Consider the following 23,281-nt stretch of genomic DNA (forward strand, 5'->3'; position numbering starts at 1 on the left):
GCCATTGTTTCAGGCTGTACGGCTGGTAGTTAATCAGGCAGCCAGAGGCTGGCAGCCAGTTGCTAGTATTGCAGCCCGGTGTGGTCACCAGCTGTGAAAGAGCTGGAGCAGGACCTTGGTGTCCAGCCTGACTTCATGATACTGCTGCGTCCATCAGAATGCAAACCAGAGCAAGCACATGGGCTGTAAAAGTGCTGCTGAGGATGCACATCATCCTGCTTGAGTGGGAAACCAGCTGCATTCCCCCCACCCCAGCGCCCTGGGTAAGTACAACCCGTCACCCATGAGGTCTGCAGAAAACCAGGGACTTCCAACAGTGTCACCTGGTACCTTTCCATCCTCAAAAGGTATCTGCACTCTTCTGGTCTTTTTCAGACGACCAGGCACCCAAAAATCCATACTGCCCTATTTCAAGCATAAAAACCTAAAGTATTAAAGCTAAACTTTTGTGGGGAAAAGTATCTCTTTCAGGTAAGACCTCTGCCCATCGTCCCACTGAACAAACAGTTTGAGCTTGTAAAAATAAATAAATATTTTCATATTCTTCTTTATACTCAGGGTTTTGGGATGTTCAGAGAAATTGCACAGTGCTTTGAGCCACTTTACTGCTTTTTTGTTAGTATTTCTGAAACCAGGCAGCAAACAAGCGATGTTCTGGGTGCGAGGGCTGGATGGACCCTCTCCCCCAAAGCTGAAAGGCTTCAGCCAGTCCTGCTTGCCACATCCGTAACACCGTACTGCTACCGGGAGATCACCCTCCCCAAGGAAGGATATTCAGAACACAGCTCTTCCCAGACTTTTATGGGGATGAGGCGCTTTTCCAGGCACACGTGATTCACCCAGCAGAAATCCCGGCGCTGTTTGTATGCAGAACAGGCACACGCAGCTGGCTCAGTGCTTCAGCAGCCTTGCGGTGACAGCCCTATTATTTAGCACCCATTTACTACACATCATTAATACCCTGTAGGCTTTCTAACGTGCCGCTTGTTCCTGCTCTCACTTCTGTATGGTTTTGATGCGTTAGACGTGAACGGTGCTTTTCAGGGCTGTGTTCAGAGCAATGTTTACAGTCTTGTTTGCTCTGCCGCTGCGTCGGTGTGATTTGGAAGCTAATAAAAATGGAGGCATCCACCGTCAGCAGCATGCGCTTACAGGGATGCTGTTGCCTGGAACCTTTTAGGGGGGAAAAAAATTACTGAAATATCTTCTATGCTGTTTTCAGCCAGCAGAGGGGCAGGGCAGCTTTTTCTCTTGCTAGCAATGTAAGAAATCCCCGCTGTAATATCTAGCGCTTATTATCCTTGTTGATAGCTTCCAGCTCCCCTGCAACCTATGAAGCAGCTGTGGCAGGAGAGCAAGCACAGTCTTGCAGTGGATTGGGTTTTATTCACTGGTGAAACCTTTCCAAGTCATCTAAACCCTCTATCTCAGGTGCCATCATTCTCCTTGAAATGGGAAAAAAGTCTGAGCTGCCTGCACCAGAGCCTGTCACTGGGGAGATGCAGTGGGTGCTGTGGAACCGGCACGGGGAGAGGCAGCACGGGGGGTGACTGTAGCTTTCCACCCGCTGGTTACGATAGAAAACAGATTATTTTCCTTGGCGTCTATGGTTGGGGGGAATAAAGAGCAAACAGACCCAGATTTTAAAGTGGTGAATTGCATAGCAAACCGAACTAGCAACAAAAAGCTCCTTGCAAAAGTTCCCGGTGCGCAGTGGGATGGCAGCCTCAGGCTGAGGCGCAGCACACATCTGCTCCAGGACACCCCAACTTCAGCCAGCTGCTTGAAGAGGTTTCATTTCTAGAAAATGCCTGTCATCTTCTTAAAAAAATAAAAATATAAATATAAAAAAATATAAATATAAACCCTAGATCTTTAAAAGCTCCCAGGTTGTACCTTTGAAACCCTGTCAGGTCTTTGCCATTACCTGTCTGTAGAGTGGAAATGAGGAGAGCGTGACAAGGTCTGAGGGGCATACAGAGGAACACGGAGGGCAGCGAGGCGCTGGCCCAGGCTGCCCAGGGCAGCTGAGGGTGCCCCATCCCTGGCAGTGGCCAAGGCCAGGCTGGACGGGGCTGGGAGCAGCCTGGGCTGCGGGGAGGTGACCCTGCCCGTGGCAGGGGGCTGGAACTGGGGGGTCTTTGGGGTCCCTTCCGACTCAGACCATTCTGTGATTCTTATAATTCTATGGAAATCCGAGAATAAAATTTCCCATCATCACTGTGACCACGTAGCTAAATTGTAGCAGCTAAGACCAAAATCCTACTACAGTTAGTATCATCAAGCATATCTTTACTGCAATATCTCTTCCACATTTGCAACCCACCCTAAAGAGAGTCACTTTGGCTCAATATGTTAGAAAACCTCTTGAATAAGTTTCAAGTGTTGCATTTATTCAGCCACATGCAGATGTTTTTCTCCTGCGCTCTCCATCCCTATTTCCCCTTCCACCTTTGAGCAAGTCCAGACCACGGCGTGTCCCCCAAAACCAGCTGAAAACACCCAAACCCACAATTACACAGTCCCAGGGCCAATTACCACAAGTCAGGCCAACAAGAGCTAGGAGCGAAAAAATTAAAGCTCAAATGCCCAAAACAAGTCAAGCCACAACTAAGCTGAATAATTTCAAGGGCAGGTCTAAAATGCACATACCAGCACAAATATTTTGATGATCTCAGTTAAGAGACTCCACCTCTCCCTCTTCAGGGCCATAAACAAAGTTAGGTCACTGGAAAAACATTTTGAACTGAAGCACCCCAGCAGGAGAATGCACTTTTCCTTGGAGTTTCAACTGTCAGAGCCTTATACAGCAAAAAACATCTGTTAAAAAAACCTGGGATAAAATCAGTACATTTATTAGGATTTTTAATTTATTTTTTTTTAAAAGCAAACTACAGAAGGCTTAATGCTGTCCTCAGGGTGCTTTTAAGCCTGACGCCGAGGCTGAGGCATGGTGGCACACAGCCGGGCACAGCTTTTTGCCTTCTGTGCGCTGTGGGTGGGAAGCCGAGCGCGAGCCTGGAGGGGGGACGGGGTGGCTGGTGCACGGTGGCACTGCCTGCACTGAGCCCCGGCCCGCGGCAAGCGTTTGAGGGGGGGAAGAGCTATAATTACATTTCTGTGACAGTAATTATGTGTATTTCGCACAGCTTAGCAGATGTCATGTGGTACAATAGGTGCTGTGAAGAATACTCATTTATTAAGTAATTTATAGCATAATAATTAACAGCTATTCACTTGCGAGTTAAGATGCTCTGGGAACAGACCCAGTTGGCGGTGCGTGCTGCCTCCTGCCAGGCGAGCTGGCTGTTTGGGCAGCCCCTCACCCCGCCAGGCGCCCGGCTCCATCCCGTGCCCGCACACACCGAGCTCGCGTGGTACCCGCGCGGCGGCAGGGACCACTGCTGCTGCCTCTGAAGACGTAGGGAATGGGAGGACAGGCTTTTAGACCAGGCTAGAAATAAAACACTGTCTTTTTTACAATGGACAGGCTTTATTTCTCTGCTCTGCCTGGTCATAGTACACTTCATACATCCACCACACCTCCCAACGCGGCGCCTAACTGGAAACTGCTTCAGCCTCCCTGTATGGTCACTGTCTATTGTCAAACCTACATCACAGGATGGCTTAACGTAAAGCTCTCGGGCCCAAAGCCGCTGAGAGGCAGCGCCGGGGGCAGTGCCAGCCTGTCCTCCCCATGCCATGCCCACCTGCTGCCTTGCGGCACGCAGCCTATATGAACCCCCCAGCCCCCTCCCCCCAGCCCAGCTCTGGCTGGGGCTGGGATCTGGGGTCAAGCGAAGCCTCCGTGCATCTGGGGGGGGGGGGGGGGGCACCCCACAGGCCGAGCTTCAGCACCGGGGCTTTCAAACCATCACCGGCCCTCGAAGGGCTGTCCCGGGGGAAGCTCAGTGGGGTTCGTTGTCAGAAGCAGCCTGAGCTCTCCAGGAGACGGGGCTCTCCCCAGCGTTCCCAAGTAATTTCTTAGCCGTGTTTACTGTGTTTTTCCACATCACAGTCACTCACTGGGGTGGGCATCACCCAGCCAGTCAACAAAATACTGCTAAAGGTTTCTGTGCTTGAGCTGATGATGGCAAAAAAGACTCTCTCCAGGAGGGATTGTCCCCGGTTTGTGGTTATATTACAGCCTCACCAGCCGAATGCCATTCAAAGCGCAGCATAAAGCTACATTTCCACTTTTCCCTGCTGGCAGCAAAGCCCTAGAAGCAGGTGCCAGTGCTCAGTGGGGGGCAAGGAGCTGTTAGCACACCAGCCCTTGCAAAGAGGCGTGTTCTGGCCAGGGCACTGAGCAGAGGAAGGTCCTCATCCTTGGTTGCTGTCACCCTACACAGCTCAGTCCCAGCTGCCAGAAAATCAGCCCCATGCGGTTTGGTCCTCTGTGCAAAGAAACCTCGTCCTTGCTACCGCCAGTTACGGCCTGAAGCAGGGAACTTTCAATTTCTTCATCATATATTTTCACTTACCCATGGGTTGCCCTCAGCCCTCGCCCCCCCACCTAACTCCCATGCGGGCACTGCAGCGCTTGCTCCAGGCTGTATCTGCTGTCAGTGAACTCCACTGCCCTGCTTCATGTGATTAAAAAATAATATTTCCTTTACGAGTTTAAAGTTTGCCTTTTCAGATTGCTTTCAGGGAGCGTCCCCTCATTCCTCTACCATGAGACAAGACATATATATCACTACCAGAGCCTTTTATTTCTTTCCCCTTTAAGCTAGGCTGCACCAATCCCTAGGCTTTTCATCCAGGGGCCCCTCCAAACTGTAAGCATTTTCATCACCACCCAGTCCCACAGCTACCTGCATTTTTGAACAGCAGCAATAAGCTGAAAACATTTTGTCATTTTCCTTGGGCTTTGCAGCCTTTGGTTTCATTCCAGTCTTCTGCAACACAAGCAGAGGCAACTTGCTATGAGCCTTGCCTGCCTGTGGGAGGGCTTATTCCTGCCCTCCCGCAGGGGCGTGGGGCTCACTGGAGCATCCACACTTGCCTCGACTGCAAGGGATTGCTCGGGACACCCCATACGTACCTTGCGTGTAAAGGTCATGGCCAGGAAAGGTTCTGTTTGGTGGAGAGTGCCTCTTGCACGGCCATGCTACGACACACGACTGGCCAATTCAGTAAAGCACAAAGCTTCGTGCAAGGCCAGTAGTATTTTTATCTGCTGTCTGGGTAGAACAAGCACAGTGATGCACTCATGTTGCTCTGAGGAGATGGAGAAAAGAGAGCTGAGCAGAGTGTACCCATCTCTGGGCATGGCTAAAGTCATCCTGCCAAGTCAGAGCATTAATAGTGCTCAAAAGCATCTATAGGAAGAAGGAAGCTTTTTTCCTCCCTCTCCTCCTTTTTAGATGCACTGCATACAATTACACTCTCGAGCATTTTTCCAAAACTCTTACCCAGTGAAAGTCTCCCTGGAGAGTCCCTGGTAGCCCCTGCCCGGTGCAACACAGGCTGCACAATCATCCACATGCCATCAGAAATTTACTACCTGTATTACTCAGTAATTACAAGGCAAAGCAAGCCAACACCTCTGATGATGAACATTTCCATAGACATTTGTCTCGAGGTTTGTTACCTCCTTGCGTGGTGCCCTGCAAGGATCCTTGTTTCAGCAGGAGAGAAGCAACAGAGCATGTCCCACACCTGTGCAGCCTGGGTCCCCTTGGGGTGGGGGGCTTGTCCCGGGAGCAAAGGGAGCCCATGGGTGCCCATTTGCCTGGGTGCCGCCTGCCCTTCCCACTGCTGCTGCAGCACGGAGCAATCGCAGCAAAGGCTGAAGCCTCCCCTTCTGGTCTTTGATCTCATCCCCATTCCTATAAACATCTCATCACCTGTCCAGGAAAAAAATCCCCCTTTGCTCCCTTTACAGCCCACTTACTGCTCGAGCATGTAGAGCTTTGAACAAGCCCGAGGTTCCTCCCCAGCGTGTAGATGCAATGGAGAAGGAGCGCAAGCAGGGGGAGTCAACAAGAGGAGGGGTGTCCTAAATCCACCGGGGCACAGGAGGATGTTTGAGCCTCCGGAGATCTCCCTCAGCAGGACAATAACCTCAGCTGTGTCCTACCCTTTGCCGATGGTCAGATGTTCCCGAGCAGCGGAAGACATACAAGTGATGTCCCAGCAGGCTGCAAGCGCCCACATCCCATTTCCCAGCTCCCTCCTGGCTGTGGGAAAGGAAATCAAACTCCTTTCCAGCATCTGCCTTCACAACAGTTCTCCCCACACATTACTTTTAGCTTTCACTACCCAGACTGAGGCACCAGCCACAGCCACCACATGGTGCATGAGGTGTCTCCATCCTTCATGGCTTTTCTGATGAGGCAGATGGGTAAGATGAAGGATCTCCCACAAGGAGCTACCTCCACATCTCCTCAAGCCTGATGATTTGTGTCCAAGGACAGTGCTCTGCAGCTAGACAAGGTTGCCCTGCCTGCGTCAAGGCCCAGGGGAAAAACAATCAGATGAACTCTAAACACTTGGGAAGAATGGGTTCAACGAGAGCTCAGTAAATGTCTTTAAAAAAAAAATCAGCTGACGTGCAAATACTGTTCCTCCCCTGCAGCTCCTAGGACATCTCCCAGTCTCCAAGTAGATCACAGACCCTTTGAGACATTGGCACACACCACAGTCGCTCGGCGATAACGCATGAGAGAACAATTCCTGCCATGAAAACAAATGGTACCTGCTGGCCCCTAGAGCAGCAGCGTGTCGTTCCGTATGGCCAAGGGCTGCGAGCGAGCAGAGCGTTGCACAGCGAGGCGACATGCTCGTTTTGGGTGTCAGAGGCAGCAGGACTTCCAGGCTCAGACCACGGTGCCCACATTCAGATCTACAGATCCAGCAGATTTGTCTCACTTTGTTGTCTGTTAACTCATCCCACCTCAAATGAGCAAGAAGAGCAGGTGCCGATACCCCGAGGGAAGAAAGCCCCTCTGGGCCCGGCTGGGGGAGCAGGAGGGCGAGTGGGCTGCTCCTAACGCCAGCCGGGCCCTCACAAAGCAGGGCTGCATGCAGTGTCTGCGGCTGCAGCAGAAAATACAAAGCAACAGCACTCAGGACTGAAAGGATGAGTGTGTGTAACAGGGAAACCCTAACACCTATTGCTGTGATGGGCTTGATGTCCGGATCGAAGCCCTGCTGTGTTTTGCGCGCAGGTCACACTTGCGCCTTAGGTGCTTCCAAGAAAAGCCTGATGTTTCTCCAAGCCGTGAGGAGCAGGTGCTGTCGCTTCCCACCCCTAAGGAGAAGGGCAGTGGCCATCTCCACCTCCTGCTTTCACACCGGGCACGGGGAGACCTGCTGCAGCGAGCCCTGCCTGGGCATGTGGCTGCACAGGGCTTCCTTCTCACCCCGGGGCTGCTGCGTGGGCATCGGTGGGATGCTTAGTCTGGATGAGGGGCTGCAGGGAAAGGTGGTCTGGGAGCCTTGCGCCTGGAAGGCTCTATGTGATAGAAATAAAAAATGATGAGCTGAAACCAGCTCCCATCCTTGCCTTGGACCACCAGCTCCACACAGACATCTCCTCGCCGGGCAGCTGGCTGTGCTGCGGTGGAAGCCACCAGCTTTCCCTCAGTGGCTACAGCACAAATTTAAGAAGTCATAGAATCACAGAATGGTTTGGGTTGGAAGGGACCCCAAAGACCCCCCAGTTCCAGCCCCCTGCCACAGGCAGGGTCACCTCCCCCCATCCCAGGCTGCTCCCAGCCCCGTCCAGCCTGGCCTTGGCCACTGCCAGGGATGGGGCACCCTCAGCTGCCCTGGGCAGCCTTAGTGCATGGGAATAGGCTGGAGTAGGTAGATTAAATGTTTGGGACTTTCCTCACAGCGTTAGTTATTCCCTGCTCCCAGGTTTAAGAGCAAGCCACGTGCTGGGCAAAGCGGAGGCAGGCAGAGCTTTGCCCGTTGTCCTCATTGCCTGAGAAACCACAGCCTCCAAAGCCGGTGGCTGCTTGCTCGGGGCGATGTCCCACAGGGATCCAGCCCAAGCCTGGCTGAGCTTCCTCTTCTGAGACACCCACGTCAGGAGCCAGCACAAGATCACCCGGCCATCCTCTTCTGGCCAGAAACAACTGCAAGCACCCAAAATCTCAGAGAAACCCGCCAACCTGTCCCCAAAAGTGAGCTGTACATCAGGAAAGGTGTTGTCTGACTGACCTTCTCGTGCGGGAGGGGATAAACAGTTTGCAGTTCCGCAGCGCCTTGCACGCAAGCACAGGAACACTCACGAGCAGGGCATCCCTTTGGGCAGGGGTTACGTCAGTTCTACAGACGGGGGAAAGCCAGAAAAGCAGCAGCTGGCTGGCATCCTCCCCGGGAACAGAGACCCTGCAGTCTGCTCCCTCTGCTGCCACCTGTGCCACACATAATCAGCCCCAAACCCATCCTCGGTAAGTGACAGCTCAGCTGATGGTCTTTTTTGAGAATGGCATCGTCTCCCTCGCTCTTGCAGCATGCACACCAAGCAACCCATTTCCATCCCTGCATCTCCTCCTTTTCTTGGCTAACCGCGCACTGGTCCGGGTGCGGGAAGTGCCAGCTCCGGGGGGGAGCACTGGCTCCATCCTCAGCTTTTATCCCTGTGGTACATCATCATAGCGCTGAGGATACACCTCCCAGCTGTAACGCCGGAGCAGGGATGGGCCATTAGCAGGGAGATAATTCCACGGTGCTGCCAGAAATCCCAGCTGTGCTCTGCAGCAGCGCAACGCCACATGTGGAAGATGATCGGCTTATTAATGATGCAGGCAGGGCCCGGGATCAGCACAGCACGGATCAGATTATTTAAGCACTTAAAATACCTCATGCCCAGTGTATCATAGATACTTCATGACAACAACAACAAAAAAACCAAAGGCAGGGCACACACATGCGACCTTTCCCTCAATCTCTTCTCTAAGGCATTGGTTAAAAAACTCAAGCAAATCACACCGTGAAGAGCAGGAAGCATCCAGCTCCGTCACCTTCATGTCTATGTGCCCATGTACATACAAGACCATACATAACCATACCTCGAAGTTTTGATGCCTTGACCGAAAGCTGCCAGGCAGTCGTCCCACCCGCCCTTGCACAGCAGGGGATGCTGCGGGCTGTCTCCCCGCTTTGCAGGTGGGGCACACCCCCAAATGTGGGTCTCCATCTGCCCCCTTAGGGCACCGCTGCTTTGGGCGTCACAGGGACTGCTCATCCTGGAGTGGTCTCGGGGCTGGGGAGGAGACCCTTGCCTTGCTGGGGTCTATGGGGCAGGACAAACCTGGCTGCCTCAAGGCCAAGCACAAAGCTCATCTCTGAGTCTGAATTTTCCCCCAAAGCCTGTCCCTGACCTCCACATCTGCTCCAAAATCACAGAGGAAACCGCAGTGCAAACTAGAACTGGAAACCCCGATGGCCTGGGACTTGCAGCAGCCCCCCTCTGACACAGGTCACCTCCGCCTCCTCCCAGAGCAGCACACGCAAAAATAGAAAGGAAAACCCCTAAAGACGGCAATACATCACCTTTTTCAGAATTGGAAGTCCAGCACCTCTCCCAGCCCCCACGTCGCTGGGGCAGCCCACCACCCACGCACCGATGTAGCCCCTGGGTGGGTAACAGGCCCCAGGCCAGGCTCAGCCCCAGAGCAGCTCTGCGTCTTAACCCGGCCGAGCCAGGGAAGGGCACATCACCGCCAGCGAGCCAGAACGGCGGTATCACCCCCAAGACCCCGTGGGCTGCGGCGGCTCTGGGTCAGCCTGAGAGCAATTTCCAGATCAAGCTGCTGGGAATGGCCTGGGAAGGGATGATTTCACTCACAATTTCAGTAGTACCCGTCGCATGTACTTGTGGCACAGATGGAGAATTCATTTTTTAATTTTTTTTTTTATGTATAAGCAGTCCCTTGTCTGAAGCACTGCGAGTTACAGGAGCAGCAAAGCACTGGAGGTGCCACGAGCTCTTGCAATCCCCAGCTGCGTTTCCAAAGCGTGTCACCCCTTCCTTCAGTACGTTGCGAAGGAGAGGAGCTAAGCATCCAGCTCCTGACGCTTTCCAGCAGCTACACAAAGGACGTGATCAGACTTGAGGAAACCTTTTAAAATGGGACAAAACGCGCTGAGGCTGTGGAAAGGAGTGGGATGCACTGGTTTCGCAACGAGCCAGGGGACGGCAGCTCAGGAGGCTTACGGAAGGCGAGTTGGTGCCTTTAGCTCGCTCCCGGATGGCGCTGCGGGCTCGGGGAGATACCGCAGCTTTTGCTGAGCTGCTGAGCATCACAGGAGCTGGCTTCCCACGCAGGAGCACAGCGTGGGGCTCGGCTGGCTCCTGGAAACACTGAAAAGTCAGCTGAGGCATCAACCTACTCATCAGTTGCTTGGCTTTGGACATAAACCTTACTTTACTGGGAGAGTGCAGTTTGCAACCTGGAGAGGCCCTGAACCCCCCTCGTAGAGCCAAGGAGGGAAGGGAGGAGATGGTGGCCGGCCAAATCCAAGGCCAAGGCAAGGACAGTATTATTTTAGCCCCTGCTGCTTTTCTTTGACCTCAGCAGGGAAACAAGCACACTCTGCACAAACCCATTAATGGTTTCCTTCTCTTTACAATGGAAAATTACACACACTTATCTGCCTCCTAGGGAGACGTTTGCATTTAATTCTCTGCTATTTGCAAAATACTTTGAAAACCACACACAGAAAACGGTCGGTAAGAGCTGATTGTTCCATGTGTGTCAAAGGAAGCAGCAACCAGGATGTCTTTGGGAGACCTATTTTTACCTGACCTTATGGGTACCCAAACCTGGATGGCACTAAACAGCACTGAAGTGAGTTGCTGTTGGGGGAGTGGGCGCAGGGAGGTGTTTGTTCCACTTTGCACATCTCCACAGGCAGGAGGGCCCCTGCAGCATCAATTCATTTGGATGAGCCTGTTATTGGAGAGCCACAGTCACCCCTCACCAGAGGGGCACCGCTGCTGCCAGCCAGGCACTGGGGATGCTCGCTCCTGTATCGTGGCAGTGCCAGTAACATGCTCTCACCTGGTTTTGCACAAAAGTGGCATTTATAATGCCCAGATTTGTACTGCAGCCCCTTCCTTTAGCACATCCCCCTCCATGCTGCAAATGTTGCTTCTCCCATGAGTCAACAGCTGAGATACAGAAATTGCTTGCTTTGGGGGGGGGGGGGAAAGGATGGAAAAAGAGTTACTTTAGGGAAATCGCCGAGATCTCTTTCCTCCACCAGCATCCTTGCCACCTACCCCCAAGGAAATGCGCAAGGACTGTGCCAGCCCCTTTTAAGCTCACCCCAGAGATCAAAGGCTGAGCCGGGCACACGGTCGCACCAGCTGCTCCGCGCAGCCCCCGCAGCACATCTTGGCCATAGCTGGCCAGCGAGTGCAAAGGGACCAGCCGCAAGCTGCTCTAACTGGCCCCGTTTCAGCCGGTGACCCCCAGCTCCAGCTGTGCCCCACATCTGGCAGCCATGGGGCACAGCTCTGCAGCAGCCGCCCTTGCTGAGCTTTAGGCGGCAGACAGCGCCCTCCAGCGGGGCATCGGCGCCACGCCACCCACGCACCTTCCCCGGCGGAGGGCGAAAAGGTAATTCAGATTTTAAAAGCCCTGAACGACACAAACAGAGGTGACCAGCCGGGGACACAGCTGGGCTTCCCTGCCAGCGGGAGGATTGGCTCGGTGGCAGTCACAGCCAGCATCTCAGCAACCAGAATTCACGCAGGCGCCAAAACTGGTGTCCCCATCATTCAGGGACAGAGGACCCATGCACCATAACCTGGTCAGGAGTCTCCCCAAAACCTTAAGTCAAGCTCCAGGGCTGTTTCTCAGCCAGGCTGGAAGAAGCCCGCCCCCCCCCCCCCCCGCTCAGATCCTCAGGTCATGCCTGGGCTTCCCCTAGACCTCTGCCTTAGGGGCAGGGAAAAGGAGGCAGCACTGAGCACAGATGCAGAATAATTTTTAATTTCTTAAATTAAGCACCAAAATATCTTATTTCCTTTTTCCTTAAAAAAAGTGTTTAATTTCCACGTGTGACAGTTCCGCACAGCTCTTGAGCAGGGCAAGCCCGCAGATGTACAGTGGTGTGGAGCAAGCACTTTGTTTCCCAAGCTGAGCAAGTATTTAAAAAAAAAAAAAAAAAAACACGTTACAAAATGAGGAAGACTGCGGTGGGGTGTTCATAGTTCATAAAAGACACCAGAAGGGTTTGCACAGCCAGTGGCTCGTGTGAGCCAGGGAAGGCAGGAGCAGCTGTGCAGGCCACTGGGGCCACAGGGGGTTTGGGGGAGCTCAGGACCCCTCAGAGCGGGGGGGACTGCTCCAGGAAAACCCGGTACGCCTGGCCAGGGTGGGCCCGGGCAGCCCACAGCCACTCAGGGGGCCTGGCCCGCAGCTTCAGCTGGAAGGGGTCGAGGCGCAGGCACTCCCCCAGGTCGTGCAGCTCCATCACTGGCTCCTCCACAGCCCCCACCGGTGGCTCCTCGGGGCTGGGGGTCCTCCTGGGGCACCACCCCCACCTGGGCATCCTGCACAGGGCACCAGCAGCCACCAGCATTGCCAGGGCAGCCGCGATAGCTGCTCCCACCAGGATGTCAGCATGCCGAAGGAAGAAGCTGATCCCTGCAAAAGAAGGGCCATGGCCTCATCCTGCTTGCTCCAGTGGCCCTCACTGTGCTTCAGGTCCTCCACATCATGACCACAGTGCTTGGGGGCAAGACCTGGAGCTGTGAGTAATCCTCCAGGAGGAGCAACATCCCCCCTGCTGCCCTCCAGAAACCCTTACTGTCACCTCCAGGGCAGAGCATCCCTCCCAAAGCTCCATCCTGAAGAAATATTTAGACCAGGAGCCAGCCTGAAGGGGCAGCACAGGGCTGGTGCTACTCCAGCAGAGCAAAGCCATCGCCAAGCTATGTGCAGCTACACAGAAACTAGAAGACCTACCAGCATTCCCATCCAGACCTGAAGGGACCTTCTCCTTGACCCCAAGGGACAAATACGCATTACATGTATCTGGATATATCCAGCTGAACCTGGAGAGGCTTAGACTGCAGAACCGGGTAATGAATTTGGGGGTGGGAGGATGGACAAGAAATACGACTTGGCTGCAAGCTCACATTCGGGTTTAAGCCACTTCCAGTGCTGTGGGGATGAGAAATCATTTTGGTAACGTCGCAGCAGTGTTTTGAGTCCATATTGCAGAATATTGCTGTTTTCCAGGCTGGGAGGCCCCGCTACTCTGCAAGACTGGATTAGCCAGCCCTGATTATAGCCAAGCACCGCACACCATCTGCTTTAGCCTCATGGCAAATACATCAGGGGAGCACTGGGGTAAACACCAGGAACAGCAATGTCTTTCTCACCAAGACCTGCAGCGTGACAGGAGACCACAGGGCGCTCCGAGGTGTGACCACGTCTGCTGATCACATCGGCTACAGCAGAGGGAACTCATAAATCGCCCTCGGCCACACTCTGCTTACAGCAACGAGCTCCCAGCAGCCAAGGCCAGAAGACGCAGAAGGTCTGGAGGAATAAAGGCTCACGTGTGCCGAGCTGTAACCCTGATGCAAAGGCAGCAGAGTGGGGAAAGGGAGGCTAAGCCTCGCAGGGAGGTTATACTTGGAAGTGCCAATGCAGCCAGCAAGCAGAGCATGGCAGCACCCACCACAGGCTGTTACCAGTATTTAAACACCTGTTAAATACTCCAGGCTAAGCTCCAGATCCAGATCCTGGCTGTCACGTCGACTCACCACTCCAAGGAAATGTGAGCTTTACCAAGAGTTTCCATTCGCAGCCTCCCTCAAGCAGGGAGAGGGAAACACGGAGGGGTTGAGGTGGGAAGGGACTCCTGGGGGTCATCTGGGCCAACCCCTGCTCAAGCAGGGCCACCTACAGCCGGTTGCCCAGGACCATGGCTAGACAGTTTTTTTAATATCTCCAAGGATGGAGACTCCACAACCTCCCTGGGCAACCTGTACCAGTGCCCAGTCACATTCACAGTAAAAAAAAAAAAGGGGGGGGGAAAGCATGTTCCCTGATATTCAGAGGGAACCTCCTGTGTTTCACTTTGTGCCCACTGCCTCTGGTCCTGTCCCAGGGCACCACTGAGAAAAGCCTGGCTCTGTCTTCTGTCCTCCCTCCCTTCAGGTATTTACACGTATTGCTAAGATCCCCCCAGAGCTTTCTCTTCTCCAGGCTAAACAGTCCCAGCCCTCTCAGCCTTCCTCAGAGAGATGCTCCAGTCCCTTCCTCATCTTTGTGGCCCTTCACTGGACTCTCTCCAGCTCGTCCAGGTCTCTCTCATTCTGCAGAGCCCAGGAGCAGCAGCAGTCCCTACAGCTTCAGGCACCGCTCAGGAGAGCCCTTTGGAGCACAGATGTCACCCCGAGCTGCACCCAAGGAGCAGCTCCACTTGACCCTGACACCGTTGAGCAATGCAGGCTACCCCTCGGCTGCCCATCGAGGCTGACCTCTGAAAGCCGATGCTGTTGGAGTCTGGGAAAGGCTGTTACTCCTTCGAGTACGAGGCTCTCCTTAGATGCCTACACTGCCTAAACCTCACTCTTCCTCCCTCCCCTCAGTTTCCAAAAGGATCACATTTGCCTCCAAGTCTGCTCATATCCAAGCACAACTCCTGGAGAAGAGTTCCTAATGCCAAAGGAGGAAGCCTAAGGGGACAACCAGCTGGGAATTGCCTTGCAAAGATACTGTAAATCCTCCCCACACCAGGCCAGGCATCTAAAGCCACCATGCCAGCAGCAGTGCCATTTTTAAGTATCACATGCAGCACAAGTTGGCAAAGGCACAGCTGGTGGGACCACCCTCAAGGGGAGAGCGCCTTACCCTGATGCGCTCACTCTGGGTTGCACATGGCAAGAGTGATGCTGCACAAATTACTCGCCCATGAACACGAGAAAAACACCCAGCCACAGGAGAAAGCAGAGCTGCTACTTCATCCTTTACCTGATCGGGGAGAGAGGACGCAGAGGGTGCCAGACTTGGTGGGAGAATGATCTTCGTAGTCCTTTTTGCAGCGGCAGAGGTACGTGCCCACGCCGTTGAAGCACTCCGCCTCCTCCCCGCAGAGGCCAGCCCCAACGCTGCACTCGTTCACATCTGTAACGAGAATAGACACCCTGAGCCGAGCCAGGCTTGGCATAAAGGGCTTTATAGCCCAGAGAAACGTGAAGTTCCCACCTTCAACAAACAGCGAAACAAGCTGCAGCTTCTCCGCTCCTACCAAGGTGCCAAGCATCTCCTCCAGCTGGGAGTGCAGGAGCAGGGACATGTTCCTCTCCTCCGGCTTCAGGTGCAGCCAGAAGGTGAGCAGCAGGTTGGCTTCGCTTGTCCTGCAGGCAGGGAGAGCCCAGGGTGAGGTGGGGGAAGCATCCCCACCAGCCCGGCTCTGAAAGCCCATTTAGAACTTCCACCCACCCACCTTGCACCGCGGTGTCACACGCTCTCGCAGAGATTGTTTGGGACAAGAGGCAGCTCTGCACTTGGAGCGAGGGAAAAAGGAAAGCCTGGTAATGGCTCCTCACTTGGAGCTGGGCTGAAGTGACCAGATGTTGGTGTAGAGCTAACGTAGGGGCAGGCTGCAGCCCCGGGTCAGCCTCAGCACGCTGCGGCAGGGACCTTGCTGACGGCTCCTAGCTTTCTCCAGCAGACACCGTGGCAGGCATGAGGGTTCTCATTTTCTCCAGAGTTTAAATCCATCTTAGATCTATAAAGGCCCTAGCCAGCACTAAACATCAAATTTCACCACCTTTCCTCTAGAAATATTTTTATTATTATTTTGTTTTTACTTCCAGGACAAGTTACAGATTACAGGAGAGGAGCAAAGCTGGGTCTCTGCCTGGGGAAGAGGAATGAGAAGCCAAGCCACTGCTATCCAAGAAATACTACAGGTTATAATAATCACCTTCCAAGCCAGCAGCGCAGCAGTAGCCCTACCTTTTGATTTCCTTGAACTTTATTTCATTGACTCTGTTGGCTGAAAGTTTCAGGTTCTCCTGGATCTGCAAAGGAATGGAATGACCGGTGCCAATTTGATGTTTGATGGGCAGGAGTATGACAGGGAACAGGTTTTTTTCCTCAAGCCTACATCCCCACCTTGCTCTTCCCCATCACAAGCCACTTGGGATGCATTAGATGCCCCATAGCCCACCACCCTGAGCCTTTTCCCTAGGAGAATACTAATTGTTCCTGCCTGCTTAGCTTCAGCTCAACCCCTACAACCACACAAGGTAATTTGGGAAAAGGAAAGGCAATAGTAGCCCCAGGTTAAGGGTCTGGGTGCTGAAGCATCGCAGAGCAGCAGTGGGTGGATGGGTGGACAGCTGCTTTCCAGGCTAGGCAGCAGGCCGGACCCTGTACCTGCTCCAGTTTGTGTCCTAGAAAGCAGTTTAGGTGCAGCCCTGAAAGCACGTGCTCACACGCTTGCCCTCTTTCAGGCTTCAGCTACAAGCTGCCCCGTTTCTAGAGGCGGGTTACAGCCCTCGGTTGGTTGCAGTGCTTTTCTGCTGCCATGCAATGACCCGGTGCTATGAAGGGCTGCAGCAGCTAAATGCCAGCCACTGCAGCCAGGCACCCTGCCAGGGCATCAGCACTCGCCTCAGATGATGGTCAGCGCAAGCAACTCAGATGCTGGTTCATCATGTGGCTTTAACAGAAAATGCCTGGAATGAAGGGCGCAGCGCAGTCTCTTCTAGTTGCAGATTTAGGACATCACATTTGTTTTTCTCCCTCTCCCCATGCCCGGACTTACATGGTTCTTCATAAATTCAAGAAGACTCTTTTGGAGCTCACTTCCACCACGAGGAATCCAGTCCTTGGGTTTGATTTCAATAGTCACTTCAAACAGCACATCTACCAGAAGACACAAGATCCTAGCATGTTTAAGTCCACATAACACAAACAGGCTCCTTAAATGACTTAGTCCTTCAACACCAACACAGCAGCTCTACAGAGACACGCTTGTGTAAGCCGGTGCCACGTGGGAATTGCCAGAGGTTGCGCATCAGGTAGAGCAAGTTGTTGAGTAACAGGTGAAAACAAACCTTAGCTAATATGCTCGGTGCCAAATACCAGAATTGATCTTTCAGCAAAAGAGCATCCAAAGCGCTAACGTGTATCCGATCACATTCACATTTCTTCAGCCATTACCTTTCCCAAAGGTATCATCATAATTTGTGATGGAGTCTAAAAGCCCATTTCTCTCACACGTCTCTAGATCAGCCTAGAAAAACTGCTGTGGTCCGGCTGAATCCAGGCTGGCACAGATTTGCCAGTCTGCTGTTTAAAGCCCATTTACTCAGCAATATTTCTCCTGTTCAAAGCTCAGGCTCCTTCTGTATTGACTCCTTTTTGCAAGCTGTTTCTGCAGCTCGCACTCCCACATAAGCCAGGTATTGTGCTGCTTACTTGCTAATGCTCCCACAAGGGGGGTTTGCTCTGCTCCCCTCCCCCCCCCCCCGACATCTGAGGAACAGCACTCCTCCGGGTTTCTGATCCAGGTAGTCACGAGACCTACTGACATATGTTGGAGGAGTTGAGGCTCATTCACATTAGAAAAATCTTTAAACAGACAAGTAATGCTTGAACTCAAACAAGCCAGGATTTATGCCAGGTTTAGCATGTGAACTGGAGTTTCTCCAGGGTAAGTACCAATTGGCCAAAGTACAACTGTGGGATTGCAGCAATATCTTACAAATAAAAACCTTCAAAGTGGTTTCTGCTCAGAAGCACCCTCCACCGCTTTCTAAATTTAACGAGCAGGTGATGCCCATGCACAGCTCACTACCAGCACACTGGACTTAGGGCAGCGTTACAAGACACACTTCACTCTATGCATCACTCACCTCCGGGATGGTGCTGGGATGGCAGCACAGTGTCATTCTCCAGAGATGCCAGGACAGAAACCAGATCTGTCAGAGCAAGGGAAAGAACCAGGCTGTAACCCTCAGCATGCCAGTAAGGGGGAAAAGGTACGTTAGGTCCATGTCACTTGGAGAGAAGAGTGCCATGTGCCAGCTCCTTCCCATATTCCTTATGCTGAAATTAAATGTCAGGCTCTAAATACAGCCTACCGTTCTCTACAGGGGGAAGTGCTCTTTGGAAATAGAGCACCCCAATAAACCTCTGATCCATTTCTGGAATGGATGAAATATGACCCCTGTGAAGCCACCAGAGCTCCTACAACCAGCAGAGCTGCCTCGGACCCGACAGAGCAAAGCAGTTTGCATATCAGATGCCAGCAAAAGGGCTAAATAAACTCTTGCCCACATCTACAACAAAGGGGCAAAGAACAATTTGCAAGGGAGGAAAGACCAATTGAGAACATCTGCTACCTTCACACAGAAATTGATGTGTGTCAGTGGTTAAATATTTCTGTGAAAGAAGTCTACTATCAACTCCTATTCTTTCTTAGTAGAAGAAAACCTGGTTTTTCCCCTCCTCCCTCTAACTTCTGGAGCTCAGACTCAGTTGTCCTGGGTAGGAGCACCATGCCAGGCTGCAGCCATAGGAATCAATGCAAGCCAGAGCTGTTTAAAGCAAAGGTGAACATTTGCAGTCTGCATATAAAATCTTAGCTGAGAGGCTGGCTCCTCCGTGGGTAATTCAAAGCACTCTGATTAGAAACCAGCCTGTCCCTGCTAAGAGGGATATCATCCCACAGATACCTGTGTTACAACAGATGATCCTATACTTGCTCAGCTACCACCTTCCTTGGATACAGGAGGAGGCAAGAGTGCTACCACATGGACTGACTGAAGGTGACAGCCGTGTCTATAAATAAAACCTCTCGAGAGCGCTGCAATATTAGAGGTGGATAGTGCAGAGTGTCAGGCATCAGTTCAGCCACAAATAACCCAAAAACCACCTTACCAAAGAGCTCGGCAGTCCTTTCTCCCCCAGACACTGGATCTCCAGCTGTCACCCCAGGAGATGAGTATGGAGAAGGTTTTGTACTCATGTTTAGTGGTGGCTCTTCCAGCACCAGTACCTGCGTGCTACATGCAGCAGCAACCACTTCAGTCAGGCTGCTGCTGGCCTGGTCCAGGCTGGGTGGTCTGGCAGAGACACCTACACTGCTGCTGGCCACTTCTGAGGAAGAGGCACCCACGGAGCATCTCGGAGCTATGGTCACCAGAGCAGGCACCGGCTCTGCAGCGCCCTTTGCAATCTCCAAAGCAGATGACCCAGCTTTACGCCCAGCATCTTGCCCGGCTGGAGCTGGCTCCACCAACACATCATCTCTGGTGTCTCTGCCCTCAGTGCAGCCACCCTTAAGGTTCCTTTCCAGCTTGGTCTCATCCTGCAGCTGACCGTGCTCGCTCGGGTTAGCGCTAGACAGAGCATCCTCCCTGGGATGGGGAGGGTGCTGCGCCCCTTCGCCTGGGCTCACAAGCTCAGCAGGTGCAGCTGAAGGGCCCGGAGAGGCTCTCGGCACAGACACCAAGCCTTTTGTTCCTGCTGTCCTCCAGCCTGCTTCTTTAGAGGTCTCCTGGACGGGCTCTCGAGGAGCTATGGTACCGTTTGGAAAGCCCACAGTTTCAGAGGCTCTGAATACATGATACTGTCCTCTAAAATGTCTGTATTGATGGCTTAGGGAACCGCTCCCTGACAGAAACAACACGTGGACGGCGGTAGCTTGTGTAGCAAAGATCAGAGTGCCTTGGTTGTGACAGGCGTACACCACCTTGGTTTCCACACTTGATGAGACCCCCTGGAAGATGATCTTGTCCTGGTTCTTGCTGCAGCCATCGCTCCCCTGGAATCCCTGGACATAGATGACAATGTGCTTCTGGGGGCCTGCCCAGATGGTCCAGTTGCACCAGATGTTGGTTTGGATGTCAGCATGCAGCGGCAGGTAGAACAGCCCAGAGCCCTCCTGAAGGACACGGTGGCAGCTCCTGATGGGGCGGTATTCCACTGCCCAAGGGGGTCCCAGCTCTGACACAGCGGGAGCACAGAACAGAAACATGGCCAGCGGTTACTATGTGCACCAGGACACGGACATCACGCTTCCAGGGGCACAGACTGCCACCGAGGCGGCCCCGTTTCAGACCCTCTCCCCCTACAAGGTTGCTCCAGCCCCTGGGGCCGCGTCCCAGCTCTGCAGCAGGAGCTGAGCCTGGGCCCCCGCAGCTGCTCGGCGAGGGTCCGGCCGCCGCAGCCCCCCACCTTCAGCAGCCTGAACAACTCGTCCTTGCTTCCAGCAGAGGTTTGGCCAACGATGCCACTTGGAAGTCTTCTGCAGTGGGCATGCGTGGCCAGGGGTTGGTAGCAGGGGGCTACGGGGGGGCTTCTGCCAGGAGCTGCCAGAAGCCCTCCAGTGCCCGGTGGAGCCCGGGCCAGCGGCTCCCAGCCGGGGCCAGTGCTGGCCACAGCCCAGCCCGGCAGCTACGGGGGCAGCGCGGGGATGTACAGCAGCAGCCACCAGAGAGGGGTAACAACGTGCGAGCGCAACAGCCCTGCAGCCCCCAGGGCAGGGCAGGGGGATCCAGGCGCCGGAGGAGATTCCTCAGCAGCCCGGGATGAAGACCACGGGGAGGCAGGCTGTGCCCCCAGCCCGGGGGGGTTCCTGCCGGAGCAGCCCCCCCCAGCCCGGGCAGGACCCCCGGCAGGGGCAGGAGCGGCAGGGACCGCTGCGAGGGACCGACCCCAGCCCCATTCCGGGGGGAGGAACCGGGAGCGCAGCCGGGCCGGGGGGCGGGGAGCGCCGGGGGACGGCGGGTTCAGGTTCCCACGTTCCGTTCCCATCCCCCTCCTCTGACTCCGATGGGAATAAATCAAACTGATAATAATATTAATAAATTAAATTAATTAATAAATAAATTAATAAATTAAACTGATTTCCCCGGGGCTGTGCCCGTGCCGGTGATCGCTGAGCGCCCCCCCTGCCTCCCCCGGACCCACCAGCCTGTCGCTGTGTTTGCTCCCCTGCCCGGCTGAGGAGGGAGCGATGGGGCTTGGGGGGCACCCGCCACCTCACCAGCACCAACCCACCGCAGGTCCCCTCCCCAGAGGGCAGGTGGGGACAGGTGGAAGACGCAGCCTCATCCTGGCCCCACCAATGCTCCTGCCCTCTGAAGGTGGCTTACACCAAACACAAAGTGCTGCGAGACCTACCAGCAGGCTCCTGCTGCTGCCCTCCCGGCAGGGTGTTTCTGGATACATCAGCAGGTTCCTGAGGCTTTCGTACTCTTGTCGGTGCTTCTCCCCACAGGGCTGTGGGAGGACCTGGCTGCACAGGAGTGGTGCTGGAGAAGGCATTTCTCTGCTCTCCTCCACCCAAGCAGAGAGCTTCTGTGGTTTTCTGCATTTTAAATCCCCTGAGATTGGAGGCTGAAGCCAGTTTGTTGCTCACAGCTGTGCCCTGATGCTGCACAGGCACCACCTGCTCCCCTCTCCTTGAAGGCAGCAAAGCTGTTACCACCCCCAAGCCACTGCTCGCCCAGTCCTCGGGCCAAGGAAGCCCCACACCAAGCTTTGTGACAGTGATGGAGGTTGGAGAGGGACCCCTGGTCTTCAAACCCACAGGGGGTGAAGTTTCTCCTTGCCAGCCACCCACCTCCCCCAGCGCCACCTTTTCCACCCCAGGACCAGGGCACCTGGGGGACCCATCTGTGCCCAGCTCAGAGGCTGCCGAAGGATGGCCAGGTGGTGCAGGGGGGACCATCTCCTGCCCTCCTGGGCTAGCTGGTGAGATGCTTGCCCTTTGCCTGAGACTGACAGGATCCAAAGCAGCTGGCAGAGAGGAGACCCCCTTGGACACAGGCTCCACTTCTGGATAAAGAGGTGCTTCAGGGATGAGACCAGCAGAGCCAAAGGCTGCAGGGACAGGTGCTGTGCAGGAGACCACCAGTGCAGGGATTGCTTCTGTCCCTGGAGGGGACATGGCTGCAGGAGGATGCTCCGGCCCTGTTGGCAAAGGGGATGCAGCCAGCCCTGGCTGCACAGCTCCGTCACTGGGGTGGTGGCAGGTTTCTACATCCAGGGAAGACACGTGAACTTTCTCAGCAAAGGGACACTTGTGTGCTTGGGCATTTTGGGGAAGGGTCCCCAGGTCTATAGGGGCTGACTGCAAGACATGGCTGCTCTGGCCGTGCAAGTGAGGATGCTTTTGGAGGAAGTCCCATGGTGCTGTGGGATGCAGCGCTGCTTTCCCCCTGACAACTCTAAAACTTTCCAGGGGGGGAACATCCATGAGCTTTGTATATTGGAGGGCATTTGTTCCCAGCTTAGGTTGAGTCATGGACAAATCCCTAAAACTGCTTTTGCACCTCTGGCTTCTCTCGGGTAGCAGATGTGAGTGGTCCCTGTTTACCACTTCATATGGGCTGCTGAGGCTTGGCACCAGGCCCTCTGCAAGGCCATCAGCATCGCCACTTGCTGTGCCATCAGCTGGGACACTCGACTGGGGATGGCTTTCATCCTTCTCCAAGCTGACTATGCCAAGCCCTCGGTACGTGATGGTGTCTGCACTCTCTTTGCTTTCTCTTCTGCTGGGAGACAAAGACTGCAAGTGTGCAGCCAAGTCCAGGCAACATGAACGTGTTGGTTTAATAGCAAACTGTAGGTCACTCACATCTTTCAGCCTCGGGGTATGGTGCAGGGCAGACTGGCCGATCTCCAGAACCATGCTGGCTGGCTGCGAAAAAGGCTCTGCTACCTGCAAGGCACTGAGCAAAGCAGTTTCCAAAAGCACACTTGAAAGCCTGGAGGTATAACCAAAACCCACGGTGATGTGCCCACTCACAGAGAGACTCTGCCCCCAGGTACCCTCTGCCGCAGGGGGGAGAGTGCCCTCAGGCATTCCTCTGCCTCGAGCTTCCTCGCAGCAGCTCAGACCTCTTGGCACCTCAGCCCCCAGCACACAAGCAGCTTTTGTTTCCAGGAGCGGTGTCCTTGCATGTTCTCCTGGGACAAGCTCCACAGAACTTCCCACAGCCATAGCGCCCAGCGTGATCTCTCTTCCCCGCACTAACTCACTGCTTTGCACTGTGGTCTTGCCAGGGCTCATGGCGCTACGTGTGCTTCCAAAGCTCAGCATGTCTCTAAGGTTTTCAGCGCATCCAGACTGAAAAATACTATCTTGCTTTGGAAGTTTTGGAGCAGAAGTTTCAGAAATCACATCATCTTTGGAGGAAGATTCACTTTCCTGGTCTTGAAAGATGTAGTACTTCCCTTTAAATTGCACATCTCTGCAGTTTGGCAGGTACCTCTTCAGCAACACAACGTGGACAGCCTGCGCAAAGGTGGCAAAAACATGCGTCTCCTTT

At 54.0% G+C, this 23,281-nt stretch overlaps 1 protein-coding gene across 3 annotated transcripts; it reads right to left on the bottom strand.

Moving 5' to 3' along the window:
• Positions 1–9,203: 9,203 nt before the first annotated feature.
• On the bottom strand, positions 9,204–20,818 carry LOC308064712 (uncharacterized protein). Of its 3 annotated transcripts, none has more exons than XM_080389591.1 (4): positions 17,855–20,818; positions 16,762–16,862; positions 15,948–16,012; positions 9,204–15,343 (listed from the first exon to the last, which is right to left on the bottom strand). In XM_080389591.1, exons 2-4 carry the CDS (start codon positions 16,771–16,773, stop codon positions 14,947–14,949), a joined length of 474 nt encoding a protein of 157 aa, XP_080245717.1. In that variant the 5' UTR covers positions 16,774–16,862; positions 17,855–20,818; the 3' UTR covers positions 9,204–14,946. The 3 variants fall into 3 exon arrangements, 2 of the variants coding, with proteins under 2 accessions (XP_080245717.1, XP_080245718.1); XM_080389592.1 differs by having other exon boundaries at positions 9,204–15,110; positions 15,192–15,343; positions 16,762–20,818; XR_013928499.1 differs by having other exon boundaries at positions 14,993–16,862.
• Between the last annotated feature and the right edge of the window lie 2,463 nt (positions 20,819–23,281).

Source organism: Falco punctatus, assembly GCF_963210335.1.
Source record: "Falco punctatus genome assembly, chromosome: 5".
Classification (NCBI taxonomy): domain Eukaryota; kingdom Metazoa; phylum Chordata; class Aves; order Falconiformes; family Falconidae; genus Falco; species Falco punctatus.